The sequence below is a fragment of the Artemia sp. Qi Xiang Cuo genome, chromosome 20 (assembly GCF_049724085.1).
Source record: "Artemia sp. Qi Xiang Cuo chromosome 20, ASM4972408v1, whole genome shotgun sequence".
In the NCBI taxonomy this organism is placed as follows: domain Eukaryota; kingdom Metazoa; phylum Arthropoda; class Branchiopoda; order Anostraca; family Artemiidae; genus Artemia; species Artemia sp. Qi Xiang Cuo.
Genome location: NC_142813.1, coordinates 39,939,200 through 39,966,587, shown reverse-complemented (window position 1 = coordinate 39,966,587; position 27,388 = coordinate 39,939,200). Strand labels below are relative to the sequence as shown.

General features: G+C 35.0%; 2 protein-coding genes across 3 annotated transcripts in view; one reads left to right on the top strand and one right to left on the bottom strand.

Annotated features, from left to right (window-relative positions):
• LOC148940187 (enoyl-CoA delta isomerase 1, mitochondrial-like) overlaps window positions 1-3,970 on the top strand; it is a 44,192-nt gene extending 40,222 nt beyond the window's left edge. Inside the window, exon 6 of the mRNA XM_089105796.1 lies at window positions 3,725-3,970. Within this exon, the coding sequence (XP_088961922.1) occupies window positions 3,725-3,888 (164 nt within the window). The 3' untranslated portion in view covers window positions 3,889-3,970. The remainder of the gene's footprint in view (window positions 1-3,724) is intronic.
• Window positions 3,971-7,413: 3,443 nt separating this feature from the next.
• On the bottom strand, window positions 7,414-22,587 carry LOC148940186 (uncharacterized). Of its 2 annotated transcripts, none has more exons than XM_089105984.1 (2): window positions 22,495-22,587; window positions 7,414-11,851 (listed from the first exon to the last, which is right to left on the bottom strand). In XM_089105984.1, the coding sequence occupies exon 2, from the start codon at window positions 11,842-11,844 to the stop codon at window positions 10,669-10,671; it is 1,176 nt and encodes a 391-aa protein (XP_088962110.1). In that variant the 5' UTR covers window positions 11,845-11,851; window positions 22,495-22,587; the 3' UTR covers window positions 7,414-10,668. The 2 variants fall into 2 exon arrangements, with proteins under 2 accessions (XP_088962110.1, XP_088962111.1); XM_089105985.1 differs by having other exon boundaries at window positions 22,499-22,553.
• Window positions 22,588-27,388: the final 4,801 nt, after the last annotated feature.

Sequence of the window (27,388 nt, the reverse complement as noted above, 5' to 3'; positions counted from 1 at the left end):
TAAGTGGAATTTAGCCCCTTTCAGAACATACTTTACCAACAAATCATTGTAGCACCTAGCTGCCTGAGGATAATGTAGGTGAACATGCTCCTCCTATACCCCAAAATCAGTGGTCACGATTGGGGGAAGGGCATGAGCCGTCCTAGATTTTTTCACCACTTAGATTTTGAAAAATACCCGTTTTTGGGTATTAGCATTGAAAAATGATTTTTTTTTGGGGGGGGGGGTATTTTCATTGAAAATATCGATAAATCATTGAAAAAAATAAATTTTCCCCCACCCCTAGATCATGAGAAATATTTAATATCCTCCTATTCATAGATTTTCATGAAATCATTTGAAGACATATTTGTATCGGATAGACTTGACTAAACGTCAGTTGAAATTCAGTTTCTTCATTCATTTATCAGCCCTTAACATTCTGCCATAGTCGCTCTTATTAATATGTAACTCCTGACTGATTAAAGAAAATAGTCGATTGCCCCCCCCCCCCCATATGTTGCAAACCCCTAGATGTTGAGAAACGCATTTTTTGGGTATTTTCATTTAAAATTTCTTTGTTTTGTAATCGCCGAAAAAGCTAAAAAATCACCCCCCCCCTCCTCCCAGAGTTTTGAAAAATACTTTTTACTCGTGAATTGACGACACTACCCAAGACACCCATATGAAGACATTTTTACATCGAGTGGACGCGCATTTTAACTGCCGAAGCCAGGCCTAACTCGACTCCTATTAGAACCTGGCTATGTATTTTAAGCTTCCGGTTGAGATTTAATCGACTAAATGTCAAGTGAAAAATTAAGTTCCTTTATACGTTGATCAGCCGGTAACATCCCTCCATAGTCGCTCTTAGCAATATTTAACCTCTCGCTACTAGTTCGTGAAAAAAGCGAATTCGTCCGTTATTTTTGAATTCTAGACTCGCCTGAAGACTCTTGGAACTATTGTTGAAAACCGCGTGTCGCAAGGTGCTCAAAAAGTCGCGACCCTTGAGGTGGATTAGACAAAGAAAAAGCTCTTTCAACTGAAAGTAAGGATCAACATGAAGACTCGAAACGAATATAAATTATTCTGTATATGAAGGGGTTCCCCCCCTCCTCAATACATTGCTCCTCACGCTAAAGTTTTTAGCACTTTAAAAAAAGCTTCCTATTCTAATTAAGAGACCTCTGTGTTTCAGCAGTCGCTCTTAAAAAAATTGGGACAAATGGTCAAAATTTAGCGTCAAGAGTAAGGTATTGAGAAGGGTAATTATTCCCTTTATTTACGGAATAATTTCTGTTCTTTTTCAATTTTAATGTGGCTCCTAACTTTCAGTCGAAAAAACTTCTTTTTATTGGATTTCTGATCGTTTTTCAAATAATGCCGGTAGATTTGGCTCACCCTCCATGAAAAATTCCCTCCCCTCACTGGAAACTCCTCCATGGAAAGTTCCTCTCACGTAAAAAAACACCCCCCACCCGTAAAATTTCTTCCGGACAATCCCATTCTCGCTGAAAATCTTCCCCGCTCCCCTCCGTAAAATTTCTTGCGGACGATTCAGCCTGAAAAATTCTCCTTAGCATACTTTCATTTGAAAAAAATTCTAATTCTTTTTCCAATCGCTCCGGAAATCCCCCCTCCGTGAAAATTTTTTCCGGAAATCCAAACTTGCTGCAAATTTCCCCCGGAATATCTTCAAATGCGAAATTGAGTTGCCAAAGAGAAAGCAAAACAAATAATAAGAATTTCGTACAAGAATTCTGTCAAATCTCCCCAATGTAAAATTTCTCCAGGAAGTTCATCCTTGAAAATTTTCCTCCCCGCGGAAAATTTTCCCCATGGAAACCCACCCCAAGCACAAAATACCCCCTTCCCCCTAAAAATATATGTATTATTCCTAATAACAAATACTGTACGCAAGCAATGGAAAAATTTCTTAACTTACATCCCTTTCCCCATAGGCTGTTAAGGTCATGCTACCCTTAAAGGCATAGTTATTGGATCTTTCAACTATGTTGAACAAATTGGCTATCTCAAAATCTTGATCAGACGACTTTGGAGGGCTAGTTGCCCTCCAATCTTTTTGGTCACTTAAAAAGGGCACTAGAACTTTTAATTTCCTTTCAAATGCACCGTCTCCCGATCTTCTAGGACCATCAGTTCGATACGATCATCCCTGAAAAAAAAAACAAAATAAACACGCATCCGTGATCTTTCTTCTGGCAAAAATACAAAATTCCATATTTTTGCTGATAGGAGCTTGAATTTTCATTAAGATTCTGACTTTTTTTTGGGGGGGGGGGGTGTTTCCGTCTTTTTTTCGAAAATCAGGCATTTTTCTCAGACACGTAGCTTTTGATGGGTAAAATTAAACTTAATGCATCTTATATATTTGGAATGAGCATAAAAAGCCAATTTTTTTTTTATATATCTATCGATATCAAAATTCTTTTATTTTTAGGGTTTCCGTTACTACTGAGCCGAGTCGCTCCTTACTTACAGTTCGTTGCCATGAACTGTTTGATAGAGACAAACTTAGTGCTACAGTAATGGCCTTTGGCGGCTTTGTGCTGCGATCAGCTTTTTTTTCATTTTCTTCCATATTTATTTTGAAAGATTCTAATTGCTTAAAAAGTATGATTCAAGTGCCATCCACTTTCTAAGAAGATGAATCGAGTCATTAGCTTGTCGGGGTATAAATACCTTGTCTTTCTAGAAGCTACAAAAAGAAAGAATGGACTCAACCAATTTTTCTGGCAGTGGGTACGAATATATTCTAGAAATTGTCGAACGTAAAAAAAAAACACACCTCACTGCTGTACCATACATTCTAAAACATCGCACAAATGAATTTTATTGATAATTTAGCGCATATTGCAAAGGTAAATTAATGTAAAATTAATTTTGACTGAAATTACACGAAGTAGAAACCCCTTAGATTTTTTGTCTCTCACATAAGTTTGAACTTGCTACATTTTTTAATTGGACCTTTGGATTCGGATTCCGATCCAATGCGACTTGGTACTCATGTGAATTATCGTGTTTTGCGCTCGGATAGTTTAAAATACAGAATGCTACTGTGTACTCTTTTTATCCCAAATTCGAAAATTTGAATTTCAGCTTCGTGACCATAGCTGCCAATAGAGTAAATACTACCTAAAGCCTTTCAATCTGCAATTAGTCAATTTAAACGGAAAAGATTAATTTATAATATCATGTTTTATGTTGACCTCGATGCGCAGTGGCGGCAATTGGAGCAAACAAAATTTACCTTTTTGTATCTTCTTTAACAAAAACTGAAAAAAATCCCCCCCCCTCCCTATATTTTTATGAATTGACACCCCAGTCCATGCCACCAGCAAAGGTTTCCTAAGGTGTTCGGACAGTGGTGTCAATTGAGAGGCAGATTTCCCCTCCGCGTAGATTAAAAAAAAGTATGTTTTTGTTATTTTCATTTTAAAGAGGCAACAAAATACCCCCTAGATCTTAAAAAAGTATTTCGCCCCACCCCCTACCTCCGAATATCTTCATGAGTTGGCATTGTTGTGTTCAAAGCAAGACAAATCGGTTTAGGCCTTTGTCTCTATTACCTTGGTGATTTCCGTCATTCTTGTTAGAGTTTTTGTGGTTTTTACCTACTTTACCTATTTAAATGTAATAAATCAATAATGCTGTCGGACCCTTTTATTGTTTTGAAGTCTCTTTCATAGCCTTTCTCTTTCTGTATACCTTTCCTTTTTAGAGCAAGCATTTCAAATGACGAAGCTTGAGATGAGACGCCCTGTTATTGAAAAACTGATGAACAACCGCGAAGCAGATTTAAATCAGTTTGTATCATTCTGCACGAGCCCACAAGTTCAAAGGTCACTTGAATTTTATTTGGAGTCTTTAAAGAAGAAAAAGTGAAATTTAAAATTATTTTCTACTCTATTGTGACATAATTGTGATCGCTACCTTGGGTTGTAGAGTATATCTTTTTGATAATGTATTACATGTGTGACAACGAGCACAGGAAATGATATAGGATAGAATAAAAAAGTTTGTGACAATTTGAAAGTGAAGGAAGATTTATTTTGCGAGGGGGAGTTAGAGACAGTACTAAACCGATTTTAAAAAAGGCCTCATGTCCTGATAGTGTGGTAAATGAATCTGTTTAAATATGGAGGCTGTGAAGTAACAGATAAATTACTGAAGATTATAAACATGATTTCTGAAAAAGGGGAAGTACTTTGCGGTTTTAGGGAAACTTTAATTAAGTCCTTTATCAAAAAAGGCGATAAGAGTGAGTGTGGTAATTATAGAGTAGGGGGTCGGCACCGTTTCTGTTTTTAGCTAAATAGAAACGGTAAAAAACGGCAATTAAAAAACAGAAAAAAAACACATTCTAACAGAAACGAGGAAAAAAAAAACGGAATTCTGTTTATATTTTTCCATTTTTTTACAAAAAAAAAACACAAACGGCCCGTTTTATTTTCTTTTTACAGTCGTTTTAACAGATATTTTCGTTTTTTCAGTTTTTTAGGCTTATGAGAGTAAAATGACCGTTGACAACATTGATTAATAAAAAAACATCAAATATAAAAAAGACCAAACATTCAAAATGGCCACATAAATCAAAACTTATCACTTAGAAACATTCGAAGTTCAAGTGACTTTGCAGTCATTCGTGAGACTGTTTCGATTAAAGTACCCAGCAATACTAAATGCACTCTCACATGGTACTGAAGTTGCAGGCACTGCGAGATTCATATAAGCAATTTCACTTAACTCTGGGTAAGTGTAGAGATAGCCAATTAAAAATTATAGCGGATCAGAATAACTCTTTCCTGATCTATGTATTTCACTCAAGAACGCTGGAACTCTATTCATATGCCCTAATTATGTTTCCTGCTTCACGGGCAGTGCTTCTATTGTTAGCATTTTGGTTTGTAGGGTTCTTCTGAAGCCTAGTCGTGCCGAGAAACTTAGCAAACAAGCTGTCTTCTTGATGTGAATTTTGTGATGCATTTTCGTTAATCTTTATCTTGATAGGAGTGACGTCACTTGGGAAAGACCCAGAGTTCAATTGAATTTGAAGGGGTTCTTCTCGGAAATGAACTGCTGGAGAAGTGAAGAGACGGATTGACGAGCTGAATCTCTGTCTATATCGTTCATTTTTTCGTAGATTGCAGTGAAAAAAAAAACAGCTCTTGTGAAGAGCAGCATATCAAACCTAGGACTGTTAAAAGAATATCTCCTGGGTTGGACAGCTAATAATTCCTTCCGGCCATTGACTGAATCAGGAATGGCATTACTATATGGCGTCTCACAAGATATCTGAAGTCCTTTAATCACCAGCAAAACTTTGCTTGCCGAAATATAATTATACCCACTAGTTATCACCGTTGCCTGTTTGAATGGGCGAAGAACCTCAATGACAGCTTCAACAATGGACCACTCATTGCGGTTAAGTTCTAGCTCTCTGGTTTTAGCGTCACGAAGGCTTCTGTTGAAGGAATTGCGCAGTGGTTCTTTACGGGTACAATACATTTCTATCATAGTAAGGGTGCTGTTCCATCGAACATTCATGTCCTTTGTGATGGATAGACTAAGATAATGTGTCTCTATACATGGCAAGTTTCCAAATCCAATAAGAGTCGCAAGAATGCGATATGATTATATCCGCAACCAAAAAACGGAAAATGAACAAAACAGAAACGGCAAAAACGGAAAAAAAACGGTAATAAAAAAAACTGCTACCTGTTTTTTTCCGTTTTCTAAAAAAAAAACAGAACAGAAAACGGTGGAAGAAAAACAGAAACAGAAATGGAAACGGTGCCGACCCCTATTATAGAGGCATTAGCTTGGTTTTTGTAGAAAGCAAATTACTTAGTAAGATGGGTCTTTTTAGACTTGAGAATTCTTTTCAGAAGAACAGAGTGGTTTCAGAAAGAGGACAGGATGTATTACATTAAAGTGAGTAGTGCTGTGTACGAGAACAACATTGCCGCGAGAAAGGTAGGAAAGGAAGTTAGTAGCTGGTTCCGTATTGAATCAGGAGTCTAGGAAGGTTGCGTTCTATCGCATTTATATGGGTCATTTTGATGGACTTCGTCCTAAAAAACACGGCAAAAGCTATCGTGGAGAATGGAATCAAATGGGAAGGTAAAACTCTCCTAGACTTAGATTATGCTTATGATTTGAGTGTCCTAGACGAAAATGTTAGCAAAATGAATGATTTTCTGGAAGTTTTAAGAATTCAGGGTACACGAATAGGCTTGAAAATAAGTGTTAGGAAGACTAAATCGCTTAGACTAGGAACAAATGAAGGTAAAGAAGTCATGTTGAGTAACTAGAAGATCGATCAAGTGGATAGCACCACTTACCTTGGTAGTATTATTAGTAAAGATGTTAAAAGTGGAGTAGCCAAGGCCCAGGGTGTTTTTTTCACAGTTGAAAAAAGTTCAGGAGTATTAGAAGAAAGGTCTGCGAACCAAGATAAGAATATTGAAAGCCATAGTGATGGCAGTGGTCAAGTATGGTTCTGAAATCTGGACACTTCGGAAGACGGAGGAGGACTTCTTAAACATTTCCAAAGGTATTGTCCACGGTTTGTTTTGAGTACCCGTTTGACTGACCATATTTCAAACAGAAAGCTGTGCGAAGAAAGTGGTCCTATCCCTCTTTCTAGGGCTATAAGAGAAAGGTTGAGATGGCTAAGACAGGTTCTGCGGATGACAGATTGCCAAAGGTCGCCCTTTTTGGTCATTCATCTAGGGCCGAAGAGAAAGCAGGCCGTCCCCGAATGGCGTGGGAAAAGGTCGCAAGAAAGGATTTAAAGGAAACTAGAACTTCCCAGGAAGATGTAAAGAGGTAAGCTCTGAATAGATTGAGATGGAGGAGAAGCGTGCGCAGCTGTATTGGCCTTAGGCGGCCTGGTGCTGCTGCGAATTGTTAGTAGTAGTATGAGTATAGAAAATGATAAAAGGGGACTAAGCGTTTGCATGTCTACCAAGTATTTTAAATATGACAAAGAAAATAAGCAGGATTTGATGATATGAGTTTAACCCTGTTTATCCAATCAGCAACTGACAAACCAGTTAAGCAATTGGCTTATATATTTGTTTGTGTATACTGGGTTCAATCGAACTTTAAGCTGCAATACCTGCATTAATGTTTCACATGCATTAGGAACGACTCAAACCAAGTAGGTTTTGCAGACAAAATTTGTGTTCAATATCTGCAATTAATTACCTTTTTACTCTTTCATTGACCTTCCTAAAAACCCATAAAGTAGGGTAGTTCGAACTAAATCTACATAAAGTCGGTAATTTGTCTTGGTCAGCAGTTCCCAAACCCAAAGCGATCGGGTTATAGAAAAAAATTCCGGGGTCACAATTTTGTGCTGCTACATTTGCTAGATACTAAGTCTCCTAGGATGCTTTCTGACTAATTTCCGACTTCGATCTTTTCCGACGTCTATGCCTTTTACGTGCGTATGTTTATCGCCTAATTTTGCTTCAATAGGAAAAAAGACACAGTTAATTTCATTTACTACAGTTTTAATGAATATAATTAATTTTTTTTAGACATTTGTTTTCAAATATAATAACTTTGAAATTTTTTAGTATGACATAAGCCAACACATAAGAGTATTTTTATTGATAAAAAAAAATTTGTTTATTTTTTTTTTCACAAGATGGGTCATAGACAATTCTAAAAGTTTTTACCATGCTGCGGTTAAAAAAGCTATATCTTATAACCACTTTGCAGCAGTTTGTTAAGAGGTGTAAAGGCTGCCTGTTCTTTTTGAGTCTCTGTCTAATGGTCAACATTCAATAGTCAAATAGCAAACGTACAATTTGTTCATTGAAAAATAAAGCAAAAAAAAATGTCTAAACTAATTTATTTCATGTAAACAAATATAACTATGAGGTAAATTGAAGAAAAAAGAAAAAGTAATGCATGACGTAACGAAACAAATGAGCAAATGCGTAAGGTATATCAAACTTTTTAAAACTGACATAATTCAAATCAAATATTAATTAAATGTTTAATTCATTGATCGTTAATTAGATTGCTATTTATTTAAAATTAAATATCAAATAAACTTAAATATCAATCCTCACTTCTCTTTGAAGTTTTTGTCACAATCTTTACTAATAAGAATTGCAAAATTTTAACGCTTTATTTTATAAACGACTCCTTCTTAGTAGATATTTTAATTGTAATTTTTTTTTTCAAGGATCAGAATTTTATTTTTCCTTTTTTTTTCATTTTGAGCTGTTTACACTACTTTTAGAGGTTTTTTTACAAAGCAAAAAAAAAAGAACAATCATAACTACGCTGATACGTAAACAACGTCTTTTCGGGGGGGGGGGAGGGGGCTACGGGGTTTGACTCCACCCCCCCCCCCTCTAAAGTTTTGTCCGACACGTAAAACTTTAACAAAATTACATATAAACAAATTTTGATGTGTTTTTAAAGTTGTTTTGTCTCCTCCTTCCAAAAAATCCTGGATAAAGCCTTAAGGTAAATAAAAAAAATTAAATTCGTTGATAAAAATTCTGTATAGTTCCTATGCTTTCATATGAAACAAACAATCCTGCCATGTTTTTTTTTCAAAAATGATAGTCAAATTACAAATAAAAATTTGTTTGTTAAAAATAATATACAAATTAGAATAACTTCAAAATACTTTGACAAAAACGAATTGCACAGATGAAAACATGATTTACTCTTTTTCAATTCAGATTTTAAAAAGTTTGTGGATGATCCTACTTTGTTTATATCACAGAATGAATATATATACCAACAGTAGCGAAAATTTTCTCCAAAAATGATACAGATTAAACCGCTTGTAAAAGGATTTCCCCCTGTGTGTCTCAGCAATAGTCTCAGTTGCTTCTTGGCATTCAGTCAGATTATAGCATATGTCATTGGGCATGCGCGAAAATGGGGTCATGAAGAGTGGTTAAGCTTGATGTGTTTCAAAAATCTTTAATGAAAAATATAGGGCTTTTTGCTACTGTTCGTATGTATATTTATGCTGTAGTGTTCATCATACATTTCGCCACATTAGAGGAGAGCAAAAATACAATTTTGATTATTTTGAGCCAAAGGGACTTCTTTTAAGAATTTTTCCTTGGAAATCTTTTCTTTTTTAAGGATTTTAAAACTTCAGAAAATCTTTGAAAAAGTTGTCTTACTGCTTTTTCTTTCCTTTAATTTACCTTTCATTACAGCATACAGCTGAATGATATGCAGGAGCGCCAATTCACGAAAAAAGTAGGGGACAGGAAGGAGGCCAATTAAAAAAAAAAACATTTCAATGAAAATACCTAGTAACGGTATTTAAAAAAAAACAACCATAAAACCCAGCCGTAAAATACAAGGGGATCATTTGGCGCCCCTGATAATATGGCTTTATTTTGGTATATAGGCTAGTAAATACAATTTTGCCAGAAGGCTTTGAGGTAACCAATCTCCTTAATGCTTAAGGAGTGAATAAGCTTCTTCAAACGCGCCCAGTCGACAAAATCACAAAAAAAGCATCTAGGAGACCAAAGTCTTTTTAAGCAGCACTATAACTTTTAAAATCTTTAAATAGACCCTTTAACTTTTGAGTCTCACTGTGGAAATTATATATTTTTATAATTTAACATAATCATGAATATTCTTCTGGGTTCATTCACATATGAATCTTTTAAATAATAGTTTTAAGTCAATTAAGAAGAATATTTACGACTAAAATAAAATATTTTGGATTCCAATTTTGAAAACAAGATCTCATTTTCGCTTTTGCAACACTTCAGCTACTCTAAGGACTTAAAGATATTTAAATGTCTATTGGTTTTCAGTACAATGGTTTCTGATTGAAATTTGAAAAAAAAACTTAATGAGAGAAAAATAGGGACTAGAGTTGGATAACCACTTCCTTAGCAAAGCTTGGATTTTCAAGTTGCAAAATTTTTGAAAAACTCACGGAAAACTATTTAGAATCTCTCAAAAACTCAAAATCCCACTCAAAAGAAGAGCCCTGTGTGCACCTATGACAGTAATGTTAATATTATGTATTCCTTTTTATGAAAAAGTAAAATACAATTGTGTACCAAGTGTGAATGGGGTCAAATGGCTATTGCGTTTAACAGGGTTTCTCTTATAAAGTGCAGCAAGTTATTATCTACAAACTGATGCTTTGGACCAAAAGAGTTTTAACTTTAACTAATTATAATAGCACGACTTAATTCAGGCATGCATAATCCCTTGAGGGGGAACTGGGTGCATCTTCAAAATTTTAAATAATATCTTCTATAAAATTTTGCATTTGAAATCTCCATTAAAAAAGAAGTAGGCTCTTCCTAAAAATTTAAAAGTATTTAACGCATCAAGATAAAAAAAAAAAAAAAAATCAGCCTTAGATGAAAGGCAAGGAACTGTTTCAAACAAAACCAACCTTTTCCATGAAAATTTCAGATGTTTATGTCTTCTATGTCGTGCTACTTAAATTTGGAAGATAACCTCTGAAGGAGGGATGGTATACCCCCTGTTTTTTGAAGAATCAGACAGACCTTTGATTAGTTAGTATGTGAGTTAAAATTTTCAATGGTAAAAATATGTGCCACAAGAAGCAGATGGGATCATCAGTATCTTAGAAATAATTAGATACAGCAGAAAAAAAAGTTAAGAACTAACAAAAAATTAGAGTCAACAATGATTTGAGCCATCTAAATGTACAAACGATTGTGGTTTCTCAAAAGAAGATAACTTGTTAACAAGATTACTGACAATTTCGCTTAGTGCTCCAATTCTCTGTTCACGATCAAGTAAATTCTTCTTCAGATTAGCTATTTCTTCATTTTTTACTTTTAGTAGAGCTTTTGCTTGATTTTTATCATAATCATCACCAAAAGTTTGGTCATCTGATAATGTCACTTTGCTAACATCCACATTATCCTCAGGCAATTTTGCATATGAATGAATACTGTATTGAGGAGTTTTCCTCTGCCTTTTCTCAGTTTTGGCATAGTTATGAATAGCTTTGCCTTTAAAATTCTTCTGTATCTTGAAACACTGTCCAATATCACGTGCACAGAGAATATGTTTTGTTGAAAACGATTCACCCTTATGCTTCAGCAAATTTAAAATATCATTTATGTCTTCAAAATAAATTTCTTTACCATCAACAGGTAGATGATACATAACCTTATACTCCGAATCAGTTTTTGAGGGGGAAAGTAGATTTAGTTGACTATCTTGGCTTGAATCTTCATCACTATGATAAGAAATCATTACCTGTTTAACATTTACTCCCTCTGAAACATAATGAACTGCATCAACAATACTACTAAATTCTTTATCTTCACCATGATTAGAAATTTTATATGAATAATTGCTACAGGTATCTCTTCTTTTTACCTTCTTACTAGGTGATGCTGATTTCACCAACAATTCAGCTGATCCTTCTCTTTTTCTGGTCAACAGATCAGCTTCTACTGATTTTGATATAAAATCTGATACAGCTTCGTCATTACTACCCTGATCAAAAGATTCAGAATTCTGGCCCATCTCTACAAAAGTATTCACCTCCTCTTTCTCTGTGGGATCTACAGAATCAACAACTCCAAATGAAAAAAAGTCCACATCAACTGAATCAATTTCAACTCTTGATGAGTTGTCTGTTTCATCAACTGGAGGAATCACTTCTAAGGATTTCATTTTAGTTGCTGCATAAATATGATCTTCTTTTTTCATTTCTGTTTCTTCATACTGGTGGTCATTGTGAGCCCCTTGCTCAGCATTTGAAATATCATAGCTATGCTCATTCTGAATGTGGGCACCAACTAGATGTGCTTCACTATCAATGGATTGGCTGCAGAGCATCACTAACCTGAAATTGAATAAATTCAATTGGGACCATATTCAATTTAGTTGACACATTGTTAGGAAGGGGGGGGGGTGGATAGTGAACTTGTTAGTATTAAAACAATCAAAAAGTCAAATTTGTCAAACAATTATCATACTGACCACTAGAGCTCTGTTGAAAATCTGACATGTACTCAGGAATTCATTCTGGAGATACCCTGCATTTCAGACATGGAGACGAGCACATAGGCAAAGAAAATATTAAAGATAGGCAAAATATATGGCATATATAAGAAAATATAAGAAACATCTACAGATTCCTTGGAGGTCCTTGAATCCATCATGTACACTCTCTTGCTCTTGTGAAAATTGATAATTTTTTTTTTAGTTCCTAGGAGATACTGCTCTATCTACAGCTTCTCCCATATTGCATCTTATGTATTCCAGGAAGTATGTATTTTGTTGAGTAAGAAAGGATGGTCTTCTAGATTAGTTGAAAACAAAAGCAGTTTAAACAAGTCTCCTGTCATTATTGAGATTGGAAGTGAGGCAATTCATTCAAGCAATGTAAACTGGTGTTCTACCCCAAAAGCTACCTGCCAACTGACTCAGAAAGCTATGAAAAAAGAACATTTTCTATATTATTTTTTCTTTTATTAGTATTATTCAGGAACTATATGTCCTTACAGCTAGATGCAAAGAAACACAATTTGCATGATCTGTTAGTACTCAACAGGAAAAAATGAGAACCATTATACAGCTTGAACAAAACAGGCAAACAGAACAAAAGGGCTTGCAGGTTGACAAATAGGGCAATATGATGGTTGTCACAAGCACAAAGGATTGAATGTTCTTCATACACATCTGCAGTATCTCTAGGTAAACAATCCAAGCAAGCCAATAGGCACTTGTTTCTATCACATCTCAAGGCAAAAGTCAGACAAATTAAACTTTTATTTGAACATTCAAAAGCTCTGTCAAGGTCCTCCAAGCAGATTTGACTGTTTCCTCTCAGGAGGCTTCTAAGACTGGATGATAATTATGATGCTTAGAAGAAATGGCAATATTGAAATACATCTTGAACAGTGTTTGAGGTGAATTCATGATGAGGACACCAGAGTTGTTGTACACATGTTGGACAACACTTATGCTGTATCAATTGGCTATAAGCTATTCTTTGGATATCATTAAAACTGTGAAAGTTAAAAATTCTTGTCAGATTCGAAAAATATTTGTTTTGAGGCTGACCCCCCCCTCCCCCGTGGACAAAACCTATATTCTAAAATATACAAAGAATATATGGTACAGAATATCCTATAGTATTTATTTTTATTTCTTTTAATCCCATTTTTCATGTTTTGGGGGATGGGGGTTGAGTTACATATCACAGTAAGATGAATTTAAAACATATCACTCTTTTAAATTTGCTTGGTTCTGACTTGGATTTTGACTCAATTTAAGCTAGATTTAAAAAAAATGCTCCTTAAATATACATCATATGGGAAAAACTTCTGATGTACACCTAGTGAATGTATTCTTGATTGCAGGAGGCAAACTAGTATCATCTACTATACACATTGGGCCAGACCAAGTCAACAGGAAGTAATTACTCATATGCCTTAGTCTTATTCTGTATCTTTGTCAACTTCAATCAAAGGGAAACCCTTCTACAGTTGCCACAAATTTCATATTTCCAAATTATTTTCTTTAACCTTTATCTTACTCTGCTAAGATAACTGAACCCCAAAAATACTAAAATAGAAAGAAATGAAACAAAATGAAAGATAAAAATAAATACTAGAGAATATTCTACACCCCATATTCTATCTATACTTCGAAATACATGTAGAATATTCCAAAATCCTTTCTTTTCTCCTGATTTTTGTTTGTTTGTTGAATGTATTGATTTTCATTTTAATTTTTTTTATGAATTTCTTTAAATCACTTTTGCTTTAGTTTTATAGTGAGTTGAAAATAAATTACTTTTGTTATACTTAATGAGTATTAGAACATTTTGTCAGAAATAGACCCATCACAATTTTATTTACTTCCAAAGAGTTGCAGCTTAACAAACCTCTCTGATATCTGAGAATACACAGTTAAACCAGAGCTTTTTGTTCAGTTCAGCAAAAGATGGGCAAGAAAAAAGACAAGGAAATGGACCAGCAAAAATATCTTTTTGTTCAATAATTAAAGTATGAAAACAGAAGTTCATCTTGACAACTAGCACTTGTCCCTTTGCAAATGCCCCCTTAAGCTGTTGAACTATTTGGCTTGCCTTTCAGAAACCCTGAATGGTATATGTTGTGCTATTCTTTACTCAAATAGAGCAGCAAATAAACTTGATTGGTGGCTATCAAACTGCCACTGAGCCTGGATGCCTTAACAAAGGCCATCCAAACTTTTATAACGAACAACTTTCTTCTGTATCTAATGTAAACAAATTCCAACCAGAAGCCAAACTCAAAGGAATTATTAACTGCACCAAAAACAAATTTAGAAATAATTTTGCCCAGACTTCAGAAAATTGTAGTTCAGTGGGTTTTTCACTAACTCATAAACTTGCTTGGCAATGTGAATAAAAATCCGGAATATAGCCTAAGCTAGGGTCCAGAAAGGGGCTTTTAAGTACCAGTCCCACCCCCTCTCTTCCTCTTGCACGCTAACTTTTCATGAACTTGGAAATTCTTTTTGCAGTTCATTCTGATTTGGAAGTCCAGGAGTGCAGGATCCTGGAGTGCAGGCCAGGATTTATGTATAGACCCACTAGGCCTGGGCCTAATGGTGCACAATGCTGAGGGGCACAAAAAAAAACACTAAGCAATTTTTTTTCTTAACAAAAACTGCACTGAGGTGATTTATTTTCAAAGTGCCAGGTGCACTTTACTGCTGGGCTACCTATTCACAGAAAAGTGATTTTAAAACAACACAGGAATTTTATAGCCACTTATAAACTGTCAGATGTCTCCCATGAATGGCAGCTGAGAGCTCATTATCACCTCTATATTGCATTACTTTTGGGTTCTTTAGTAGCCTTCTGTTCAGGGCTTCCACTATTCCCAATTTTTTGGGATTTCCTAGTAAATCTCTGTGTCCCCCCCCAAAAAAAAAAAATTGCTTCGGAGCCTATGATTTAAATATTGCCCTGAATAAGTGTAAATATATACTAGATTACATAACTGACATAGGGACAAGGTGAACACACAGTTATCCTTTTTTTACACTCTTTCTAAACGTAATAGTAAATTCACTTGCAAATATAAAACTAGAGCATTGATGGTCAGCAGTATTCTCAAGGGGTATTTTATATCCCCTAGATCAGAAATTCAATAAGAAAACTATCAGTTATCAGTTATGAACTCGCTTCTATGTGTTAGCATCTAATTGGTGTTTTCACTCTTGGTATTAGCCAGTCAAAATTCCCTGTGTGTACCTTGAACATTTACACACCATGCATGTCCCTGGACTTTCCTAAGTGATATTAGTGACCTTGGTTCTTGTCAATTGGGTTATAGGATTTGTATTATAGCCCTGAACAGTTAAAAAAAATCCGAGGTGAGATTTTTAGTTCCAAATAGCTCATGTCTGACACAAAAGAACCTCCTGAAAAAGACACAGATGTCTCACCTTTCCTGCCCTCAAAAAGAAACTTAACTATACCCCCCCCCCCCCGACTCCTATGTTTAAATCAACCACACATCATAAGGAGATACAAATCCCTAAACATCCTTCAAGCTAAAAGTACTGGTGAAACCCCTTGCAAAAAAAAAAAGATGCAATTAGATCACACCCTGAAGAACCCAACCAGAGTTTAGATCACTCCCTGATGATTCCCCATCAATCGAATCACTACCGAGATTTTTAGATAAACCATTCTAATACATTGTGACCATTATGAAAACCAATGGTCAACCGTTTACTAGAAGTCATTTAATGGTTACTACAAAACTTTTATTTCTACTAACTAACTCATCTTTTGAAGAAGTCTTCCTGAAAGACGGTCTGATAGTTTTTTATTTTACCTTTCACAAGGCCGCAGATTCAGCCCTTTCAAGGTCCAAGGAACTAATCGTTGAGGGTTCCAAAATCTTTGCCACTTCAAAAGAAGTAGAAAAGTCGTATAAATACGTGGTTTATGGTGTTGACACCAGTATACCAATAGAGGAATTTACAGCTGAACTAATCGATTCTTCAGGTCACCCCATCCAACCAACAACAGCCACAAGACTCAGCTTGAAAAATGATGGCAATCCTATACCCAGTTGCTCAGTGCTCATTGTATGCAAAAAAAAGAGTTGCAAAGAGAAGTTTTTTTGTATGGTAGGCTATGGCCCTTTGCCATAAGTCCTATAAACCAAAGCCCAACAATGCACAATTTGCCTAGCTCATGGTCATAGCAAAAATAATTGTAAACAGTCACTCAAATCAAGTCAAAAATGTGGTAAACCTAGCCACATTACAGAAAATTGCACCGAGAACGACGTCTACTGTAAAAATTGTAATAATAAGGGGCACACGGCACCTGAGAAGCAACTTTGTCCAGCCTATCACAAGAAAGCCAAGATCCTCTGAACCTCTGTGAGATTGAACTTGCCCTACTCTGTTGTAGCTGCTACAATCCCTACACAACCAACTCCAAGTCGACCCTTAAATAGCCAAACTGAAATTTTAAAGGATCAGTGAAAACAGGTCCCAACCACAATAGATAGAGGTTGCTCATTTACCCAATGTTCCACTCAATTTCCTCTACTTAACGCCAATTCGCAGCCTTCCTCTTCCCAACTTCCAGTTTTATCACATACACAAGTTATTTGTAATTATAGTCAAGAATGGCAAAGGTTAGCCACATACCTTGCAGTTCCCCATCTTATTGAGGTTGGCTGTGAGCCAGTTGAACTAAAAAATATCCTTAGTTCAACATTTCCTACAATCCCAACTGTTACCAAGTCCCCCAGAAATTTGAAAGAATCACCAGCACCTGAAATGATGGTAGAAGCCCCAAGCCATAGCAAAATAAAAAAAGCCAACCAACACAGAAACTGATGACCCCTCACAAAGTCTCTTTGGGCAAGGATGATGTTCAAAGCAAAACCCAAGCAAGAAGATACCCAACAAGAACGTCTGACAACTAATTAGTGTGTGACTTTCGTTTTAAACTAATTTATCCCATTCTAATAACATTGCTTTTAATTATTCCGATATAGAAAGTAACCAGCATGCCAACCCTATAAGCAGCCCCGATGGTACCTTAACTCATGCTAATTGTAAATACCTTGATATTCTTGATTTTGCTACCAATGTGAAGCCTAAACTAGTCAATAATAACTCCTTTAATGTTCTTTGTTTCACAGTCAGAAGCATCCAGGATAAGTGTCAATTTAAAGATTTAAATTCATTTAATGATGTTTTCCCTTTTGACGTAATAGGATTAACAGAGACATGGCTTTCCAATAATGATGACACTAGTGATTTTTTACTCCCTGGTTACCAAATAATCCATATGCCCAAAAGAGATTTAACATAGTTATTGGCCAAAATTCCTATATACTCTCCTTGTTTTATAAACCTCCTCCATTTCTGACCTCATGTTTTTGTAATCTGTTTGATGATTTATCTAATTTTATTAATCTATCCCATAAAAAGGCAATAGTTCTTGGGGACTTTAATTGTAACCTACTCAATGTTGGTAAAAATATTGAATCTGACACTTTTTTTGAATCAGTGACTGCAAGTGGTCTTCTGCCCACAATTTTTTTTCCCCAGTAGAGTTGATCCTGTGAGATCAACTTCAACTTTTTTGTATCTACATCCCTGGGAAATGACCTGTCCTCAAATATAATATTTTCGGATCTGTCAGACCACTTTACTATTTACTTGTCACTACCTTCACAACCACTAACTCTACACTCTAGAATTAATATCCCAATACCTACTAGAAATAACAGCTCTGCAAATATGACCCATTTTATTGATTGCCTATGAACCACTGACTGGTCCAATGTTTTAAATTGTCATGAGGTAAATTCTGCCACAAATGGTTTTGTGCAGTGGCTAAGTGAGATTATCCATTCAACTTTTCCTATTTGCAAACCTAACCAGAAAACTATCACTATACACTCCTGGATGTCACATAGCCTCATTGTCTCCTCATATCATAAAAACAAATTATATAAGCTAGCCTGGAAGACCAGTAGTGATATTGACCTATCAAATGATAAAAACTTATAGACTAAACTCATCCATGAAGCAAAGAAAAATTATTATTATACAAAAATTCTCAATTGCAAAGGAGCCCTGAAAAAGATTTGGTCCACCATTAATGATATACTCTCAAAAAATAGAAAATCAAAGTCTATACCTGTTCACCTTAAAGACACAAATGGCAGTTTAATTGACCCTTTACATGCACCTGATGCATTTAATAATTATTTTTCTAATGTTCCTCATACTGGCTCCTACTCCACCTTACAGGCTGTAATCCCTTGCTTCAATTCTACATCCATGTTTTTCTGCCCAACTGATAACAATGAGGTACTTCAAATCATCAGTTCTCTTCCTATAAGTTTTACACCTGACTGTCTTGGATTAAGTAATACGCTCCTGAAGACCATATCTTTTGTTTATGAGCCCATCAAGCACATTGCCAACCTATCTTTAACCCATGGAGCTTTCCCTGATTTACTAAAGTCAGCCATTGTTATTCCAGTTCTTAAAAAGGGTAATCCAACTGATATAGGTAATTATTGTCCAATCTCAATTCTTCCTGTTAAATCCAAAGTGCTCAAGAGAATTATCTTCAGACGTCTGTCTCCCTTTTTGTTTGGCAGTCAGCACTCTTATTTCTCCTATATATGAATGATCTTGTTATGGACCTGGGCCCTTCAGTGTATCCTCTACTATTTGCTGATGACAGCAACTTCTTCATCACTGACACGAATTTACCATCAGCAATAACCTCTGCCCACGTCCTTCTGAGCAGAGTCAAGGCATAGTGCCTTACAAATAACATGACCATTAATAGCCAAAAAAGTGAAGTAGTATTATTCAGAACCCCCTACAACAAACACCTAATCCAACCTGCTCTTTGTCTCAAGTACTCCTCCAACATCCTCCCACAAGTGAAGGTTGCCAAGTTTCTTGGTGTATTTATTGAGTCATGCTTGTAATTCTCTAATCATATTTCTTAAATCACAGCAATAATTTTGAGACAAGTATCTATGATTAACTATGTGAATTATTTTCTTCCTCCTGACATCCTAGTTACCCTCTATTATTCCTTTATTTTTCCTTACTGTTTTTTTTATTGCAGATCAGTTTGGGGAAATACAAACTGGTCCTTCACTAAAAAACTCAAATTTTCCCAAAACTGTGCCATTAAAGCAGTTTTTCAGCTTCCCCATCTATATCCAACCTGTGATTTGTACAGATTTTGGTATAGCTTCCCTAGATCAAATCATACAAAAACTAAACTTATTGCTTGCTTACTCTGCTTTCCACAATAATCTTCTTCCTCAACTACTAACCTATCATAATATTAATAATTCAGAAGCCCACTGTCTCTATTCATCCAATAGAGTGTTTATAATCCCAAAGTGTGTTTCTAATGCTGTCCAGCAATCTTCCATTTACAAATTTATTATTCAATGGAACAAAATACCCTCCAGTGTTGAGCTAGCCACAAGTTTCTGCATGGTGTACAACAATGTAACAAAACTTGATAATATAATTTAATCTCAACTTTTAACCAATTTTCTTTAATTACCCATGTTTTATTCTTCTATCTTTTTTTCTGTGTCACTATAATTTGTTTTTTAGTTTTGGTCCTTAACAAGTTCTCTTCTAGGATCTTATTGTTATTGATGTTTGTGTTATGTTTTTATTTGAATAAATTGAAATTGAATTGAAGTTTTTTCAACCCTAGAGCATTGATACTGAGCTATTAATGTATTTCCCAATTAGGCTACTTTCATCTAATCACATTTTATAATCTAGCTCTTATATTAAACTGTCTGTCATCTAGGTCTGGAATTTATCTCTATGTATGATTGAGTGCATAATTAACAAAAAACCTATGTCAAAAAGTGGATGTTAATGGAAAGAAACATGAAAATCTGGTTAATAGAAACATCTTGCTTGTTATAAAAGATCTAAAGACAAACTGGCCAGCCATGACAAAAACAAAGACATGAATGAAAAGATGGCAAATGGGTCTATGGCCAGTAAATGAAAACCAATAGAACAAAATAAGAAAAACAAATGAATATTTTAGCTGTATACAACAAGGTGTCTTCAGCATAAAAAAAACAACAACAAAAAAACTAGAAACTAAAACATATAATTAAAGATATATGTAAAACTAAAATAGATTAATATAAAATTTATAGGCTAATATAGAATTACTTACATTTACAATTGGCAGCCACCTTCATGATACCAGAAAAGTAACTGTATTAAAAATTTATAATATTAAAAGAACTAGAATACATTATTGCGACATAATTTTATGAAAAGCTTTTGCTGCTGAAAGTCGTTTAGCTTTGTTACTTGACCTAATCCCTTGGACATTTTGCAAGACTTCATTTTTGAATATGGGTTCATTTTTTAACTAATATTGTAAATAGGATCAATATTCATATTCCCAGTTTCCTTATTAATTGATGAACCTGCAAAAACATTTTTTTTTATTTATTTCTAATGCTTCCCCAGCCCATCAAGTGAAACCTTATCATTGAAAATAGCTGTTGCTTCCATGGGCACCCATAAGCTGAACTCCAGGGGGGGGGTAAACCTTGTCTAATTGGCACTTTTAATGCTATATAATTGAAATCTCAGAACAAAAATATAAAAATAAAGCAGCATTATTCAGCAAGGGCAGGGGGGTGGACACCCACCCTGCCCCCTCTTATGGGTGCCCCTGGTTGCTTCCATGAACTAACATAATTCAGACCCTTTTGTGCATTATTTACCATTTGTCTGATTATTTACCATAATCAGAATGGAAAAGAATTTCTAAAGAGATGCACTTTGATAACAAAGAAGCTGCATGCAGCTCATAGACTGTAGATTGCCAACCATCAAGTTAAGTAAATAAAACTTTTAGGAATGTTTGCTGACACAAAACTATGTTTTGAGAAGGTTTTTTGAAGTATTTATCTCTGCCCTCTCCCTTTAAAGGGCAGTGACCTTAGATGAACAGTAAATTTTCAGATTAATTCACTAATTCAAGGGCTAAGAAAGACCTTTAGGATTAGACTTTCATCAATCTAGATATAACATTCACTTACATTGGAAATGAGCTCCCCCTCCCCTCTTAATGTGCAAATATACAGGTTGAGTTGCACTAAATTTTCAACAGGTCATCCTTTTCTTCAAATTGATTTAAAAATTTGTGAAAATAAGGGAGAAATCATTGCATAATATAATTCAGGGTATATATTTTTGCATTAGGGGGGGGGGCTAAATTCCTTTTGGACATAGACCTAAACAAATGTTATTTGGATTCAGTATGAAATTCTGATGCTAAATATAAATATATATTTTTTATCTACTTCATGAATTGGTTAGGTAAATTCTACTTTAGCTACTTTTGGCTATCTTGGAAAGAGGTTTGATTAGGGAAAAGAAACTTTCAGGGATGGGTCTACAGGCTAAAGTATGTCCCAGGAAGGTATTTTGAAGTACCTACCTCTACTCCTTCTCTCTCTAGAGGGTCCTGACCTTTAAAATCTGTGTGTTACAAAAGTGAAACCTTGTAAAATAGATCTTCTGCTTAAATGAAGTACAAAAAAAGGTCAATATCTACCAAATCATATTATTGAGTTAGGAATATATTGAATACACTATTTGATGCCTTTTTTTATGCTGATTGCAAATATAATAAGTATTTCTATCGGAAATGAATTTCAGCCCCCCCCCCCCTACATATGCCAATTCAGGGTTAGGTTAGGTTAGGTATAGCCTATATAGGGAGGGGCGGGCTGAAATTCATTTCCGGGAAATAGAAATACTTATTATATTCGTAATCAGCATAAAAAAAGGCATCGAATGGTGTATTCACTTTATTTGAAACTCAATAATATGATTTGGTATATATTGACCTAAAAAAAATGTTTTCAGTTTCACAACTTTGCTCAATCCTGATTAATAAGGTTTTAAGGATATGCAAATACATTTCTTAAATTTAGAAAAAAAAACATTTATATGGCTTAAAATTCTACTCAAATAATAGGAATTGTATTTTCAGAACTAAAATCAGAGAAAAGGAAACTGATAACTGAAAAATAAAGTAAAATGTTGTTTTGTCAAAATTTCAATAGATATAAACCTATCATGTAGGCAAATTTCAGGACCCTCTAGAAAGAGAAGGAGTGGAGGTAGGTACTTCAAAATACCTTCCCAGAACATACTTTAGCCTGTAGGGCCACCCCTGAATGTTTCATTTTCCAAACCTAACCCCTTTCCAAGATAGCCATAAGTAGACTTTTACTGTTGGTTAATCTGGAAATTTACCTGATGAACTTTTATGTTATAAAAATATAACTTTTGGAAATAGCATAAACCAGGCCTACAAGTCCACATGGTCAAAGTGAGAAAGCTTGTCTGGAAAGTAATTGTTCTACCCTGATACTGTCAAATTATCCATCTTTGCAAGTCAAGACCACGTTTTACCTACAGATGTAGAGCTTTAGCCAGTTGAATTTAATTGTAAACCTGACTTAGAAAGGTCCCACAATGATATTTTTGCTTCTTTCTATCTTGTCAAGACGGTGAAAAATAACGACATCATATTGATGACAAAACACAGATGTTAAGATGACCTCCGCCGTTGAGCAACACGGTGTTGTTCGTGAGCTGAAAGACGTGTCGCAGGCAGACCAATGGTCAGCAAGGAGGCCACTGTCTGACTATCTGAATTGTACTTCCAGTCTGAAAGCCGGAACTGCAATCAATGTTTAGGTGTAAATCATCCAATATTTCCCCCGTTTATCCCTCAGCTTTCTCCAGGTGCCCATTTAGATCTGGGTCGACTCTTGGCTGAGCTTACAGGGTCAAACTGCTGACCCCCGTTCCAAATCAAATCACCAGTGACACCAGGAGTCGTACCCCCGTCCTTAAAGGAAATGATTTCATGCCCACCACGCTAACCACTAGGCTAGGACTACTCGGTCCTAGCCGAGTGGTCTTCATTCCTAGTCTTCATTCGCTTTCCAGGTCAATCCTATTCTTGTCTTCTCGTGAACAACAGTTCGTGAGCTTTCCAGCTCACGAACAACACCGTGTTGCTCAACGGCGGAGATCGTCTTAACATCTGGGTTTTGTCATCAATGATGTCGCTATTATTCACCTTCTTGACAAGATAGAAAGAAGCAAAAATATAATTGTGGGACCTTTCCAAGTCAGGGCTACAATTAAATTCAACTGGTTAAGGCTCTACGTTTGTAGGTAAAACGTGGTTTTGACTTGCAAAGATTGATAGTTCGACAGAGTGTATCAGGGTAGAACAATTACTTTCCAGACAAGCTTTCTCACTTTGGCCTTGTGGATTTGTAAGCCTAGTGTATGCTATTTCCAAAAGTCATATTTTTATAACATAAAAGTTCATCAGGTAAATTTCCAGATTAACCGACTAATGTAGTAGATGAAAAATACATATTTATATTTAGAATCAGAATTTCATCCTAAATCCAAATATAACATTTGTTTAGGTCTATGTCCTTCGTAACAGGCCATGTCTTAACAACAAAAAGTGCAATCACAAAAAAAAGTAAAAAGTGAAACAGGCTTAGAACAACCGCTACTCAGAATGTTCGCGAGTTATGATTAAAAAAGCAAGCTATTTGAACACTGACAAAGCTGCAGCTGTCATAGTCAATTTCTCTCAATAACTAGTGTTAACAATTAGTCTCAATCATGCTTTTACTAGGTTTTCAAAATTATCAATTACTTCTTGAAGTCGTTAGCTACAAAATAAAGAAAAATTCAAAATTAAAAGCTTTTTTTAAAGTCATATACGTAAGAATTATACGTAAAATACGTATATTATACGTAAATATACGTAAAAAATTAAGTAGAATAGTTGACTTTAAGTTGGAAGACGTATCGGGGAAGAATTTTGCTGTTTTTAACCTCTCCTAAATTTTAAAGTATATGAATTTCAAGTGTGAACCAGCTTCGGGCCAAACAAATATGATAAGTGCTAGATGGCATTAGTTAATTTTTTTGACACTAGCATCGCCTCTTATTGTTTTCTATAGTCTAAGGTTTGTATCAGGAATAGTTGTAGTTTTGACTATTGAGAAAGCCGCAAGCTTTATGCTTAAGATATTATAAGAGATAAAATTCATATACAAACAACAAAAGTACGAAGAACAAAAGGGAAATCTTTTTGTAAGACAGTGGAGATAATTTGAATGAATATTCATATAGTTTTCACAAGAGTCTAAAAATCTACTAAGACAGGCTTAAATAAAGATCTTAACATGGGGTCTATCGTACGCAAAACCAGCATGTATAGTATTTTAACTCTAAAACCAATTACTGTCGGAAATCGCGTTTTACAAGTTATGGCTCCTGATTTTTTACTTTTCCTCTCTTTGTTTTGCTATTTTCTCTGCAGAGCATCATTTCAGAATTTTTTCCAATATTAAATTTGGGGATGAACTCATTCGAAAGCAAATAATGAGCTTTACAAACCATGACAAAAGTCGGAGTGTCGCAAATGAGAGAAGTATAGTGTTAAAAAGCATTTATCTAGACATGCTAGATAATATACCTATCTTCGATTACATTAAATCACATTTGCCAATAAAAGAATGAGGTAGAGACTTCCTGTATGCACATCACTGGTGACGTACCTTCATCACGTTTCATTTGTATCTTATTTCAAATTCCATTCAGCTTCTTACAGTCCTTGTTAAATACATGCCTTGAATGAGTCGGGGGTTTTTGACTTAATAGTCACCTTAGAGAGACTCTTCAAGATTGAGACATCCTGAAAACAAAAGACGTTTTGTTATTTCTTGCACAAACACTATGGAAGATTCGGCTTTATGCTGTGGCTTCTTGTGTGGCTGACCATATAGTGGGTAAAGATAAAAGTCATATCACTAAAATTTATTACTTTTCCGTTTTACAAGTTATGGCTCTTGATTTTTTACTTTTCCTCTCTTTGTTTTGCTATTTTTCTCTGCAGAGCCTCATTTCAGAATTTTTTCCAATATTAAATTTGGGGATGAACTCATTCGAAAGCAAATAATGAGCTTTACAAACCATGACAAAAGTCGGACTGTCGCAAATGAGAGAAGTATATTTGCCTGTGGAACATACTGCATGCATATTTTTCTGATTCTTGAACTAATTGCGTGCTGATTTTTTTTTGTTCGTGAAACTTGTTGCTTGTTGCTTTTTCTTCTCTTCGCGAAACTTGTACACTGATTTTTTTCCTCGTGTAACTGATTTTGTTCAAGGAACTTGTTGCGTGCTGATTGTCGTTCATGGAACTTGTTGCATGATGGTTTTTTTTTCATGAAAATTGTTGCATGTTTATTTTCTCTTCATGAAACTTGCACATTGATTTTTTTTCTTCTCTTGAAGCCAATTTTGAACTTGCCCCTGCTGATTTATGTTTGTGGAACTTGTTGAGTGCTGAATTTTCTTCGTGGAACTTGTTGCATGCCGAATTTTTCTTCGTGGAACTTTTTGCATGCTGAATTTTTTTCTTCGTGAAACTTAAACAATGATTTTCTCCCCGTTAAACTGATTTTGTTCGTGGAACTTGTTGCGTGCGGAATTTTTATTCCTGAAACTTGTTTGATATTTATTTTTTACCTTCGTGACACAAGTACAGTGACTTTTTTTCACCAGGTGCAACTAATTTTGTTCATGGAATCTTCTCCATGCATATTTCTTTGTTCGTGGTCCATGTTCAATATTAATTTTTCTCTTCGTGAAACTTCTACAGTGATTTTTCTCATTGAGAAAGCTGGTTTTGTTCATGGAACTTGTTGCACGCTGATTTATGTTCGTGGAACTTGTTGAGTGATGATCTTTTGTTCGTGAAACGTGTTGCAGTGTGATTTTGTTTTTTCTCTTCTCGAAACTTGTACATTAATTTTTTAATTCCTGATACTGATTTTGAGTGTGGACATTTTTACATGCTGACTGTTTTTTTTTGTTTGTGGAACTTTTTCCTTGCTGTTTTTTTATTTGTGAAACTTGTTTCAGGTTGATTTTTTTTCTTAATGAAAGTTGTACATTGATTTTTTTTCTCCTCATGATACCAATTTTGTTCATGGTACATACTGCATGCATATTTTTTTATCGTGGATTTTTTTGTGTGCTGACTGTTTTTTTTTTTTCGTTAAACTTGTTACATGTTGATTTTTTTCTCTTCGCGAAACTCGTACACTGATTTTTCTCCGCGTGAAACTGGTTTTGTTCAAGGAACTTGTTGCGTGCTGATTGTTGTTCATAGAACTTGTTGCATAATGGTTTTTTGTTCATGAAACTTGATTTTCTTTCCACATAGTGAAACTGATTTTGTTCATGGAACTTATTGCATGAATATTCTATGCTCGTGTTTCATGTTACATGTTGACTTTCCTCTTCGTAAAACATCTACAATGATTTTTCTCATTGAGAAAACTGGTTTTGTTCATGGAAATTGTTGCGTGCTTATTTTTTTTTGTGGAACTTGTTGAGGGATGATTTTTTCTGGTTTGTAAAACTTGTTGCAGCCTGTCTTTTATTCTCTTCGCGAATCTTGTACATTGATTTTTTTACCTCGTGAAACTGATTTTGTTAATGGAACTTGTTGCGTGCTGATTGTTTTTTTTTAGTTCTTGGAACTTGTTGCATGCTGTTTTTTATTCGTAAAACTTGATGCATGTTGATTTTTTCTCTTCGTGAAACATGTGCATTGATTTTGTTTCTCCTCCTAAAACTAATTTTGTCCAGGGAGCATACTGCATGCATATTTTTCTGATTCTGGAACTTGTTGCGTGCTGATTTTTTTTTTTGTTCGTGAAACTTGTTGCCTGTTGCTTTTTTGTCTTCGCGAAATTTGTACACTGATTTTTCTCGTCGTGGAACTGATTTTGTTCAAGGAACCTGTTGCATGATGGTTTTCTGTTCATGAAACTTGTTACATTTTGATTTTTCTCTTCGTGAAACTTGCACTTTGATTTTTTTCTTCTTCTCTTGAAGCCAATTTTGTTCATGGAACTTGACCATGCTGATTTATGCCTGTGGAACTTGTTGAGGGCTGATTTTTCTTCGTGAAACTTGTTGCATGCTGATTTTTTTTTCTTCGCGAAACTTAAACAATGATTTTCTCCCCGTTAAACTGATTTTGTTCGTGGAACTAGTTGCGTGCTGATTTTTTTATTTCTGAAACTTGTTGCATCTTTTTTTTCTCTTCGTGAAACAAGTACATTGATTTTTTTCGACCCAGTGAAACTGATTCTATTCATGGAACTTATTGCATATGTATCTCTTTTTTCGCGATCCTTATTAAATGTCAATTTTCCTCATCGTGTAACTTCAATAATAACTTTACTCCTTG

What these genes read in the sequence shown, in the direction of transcription:
- LOC148940186 (XM_089105984.1), bottom strand. Translation starts at nt 11,844, where the DNA reads ATGCTCTGCAGCCAATCCATTGATAGTGAAGCACATCTAGTTGGTGCC.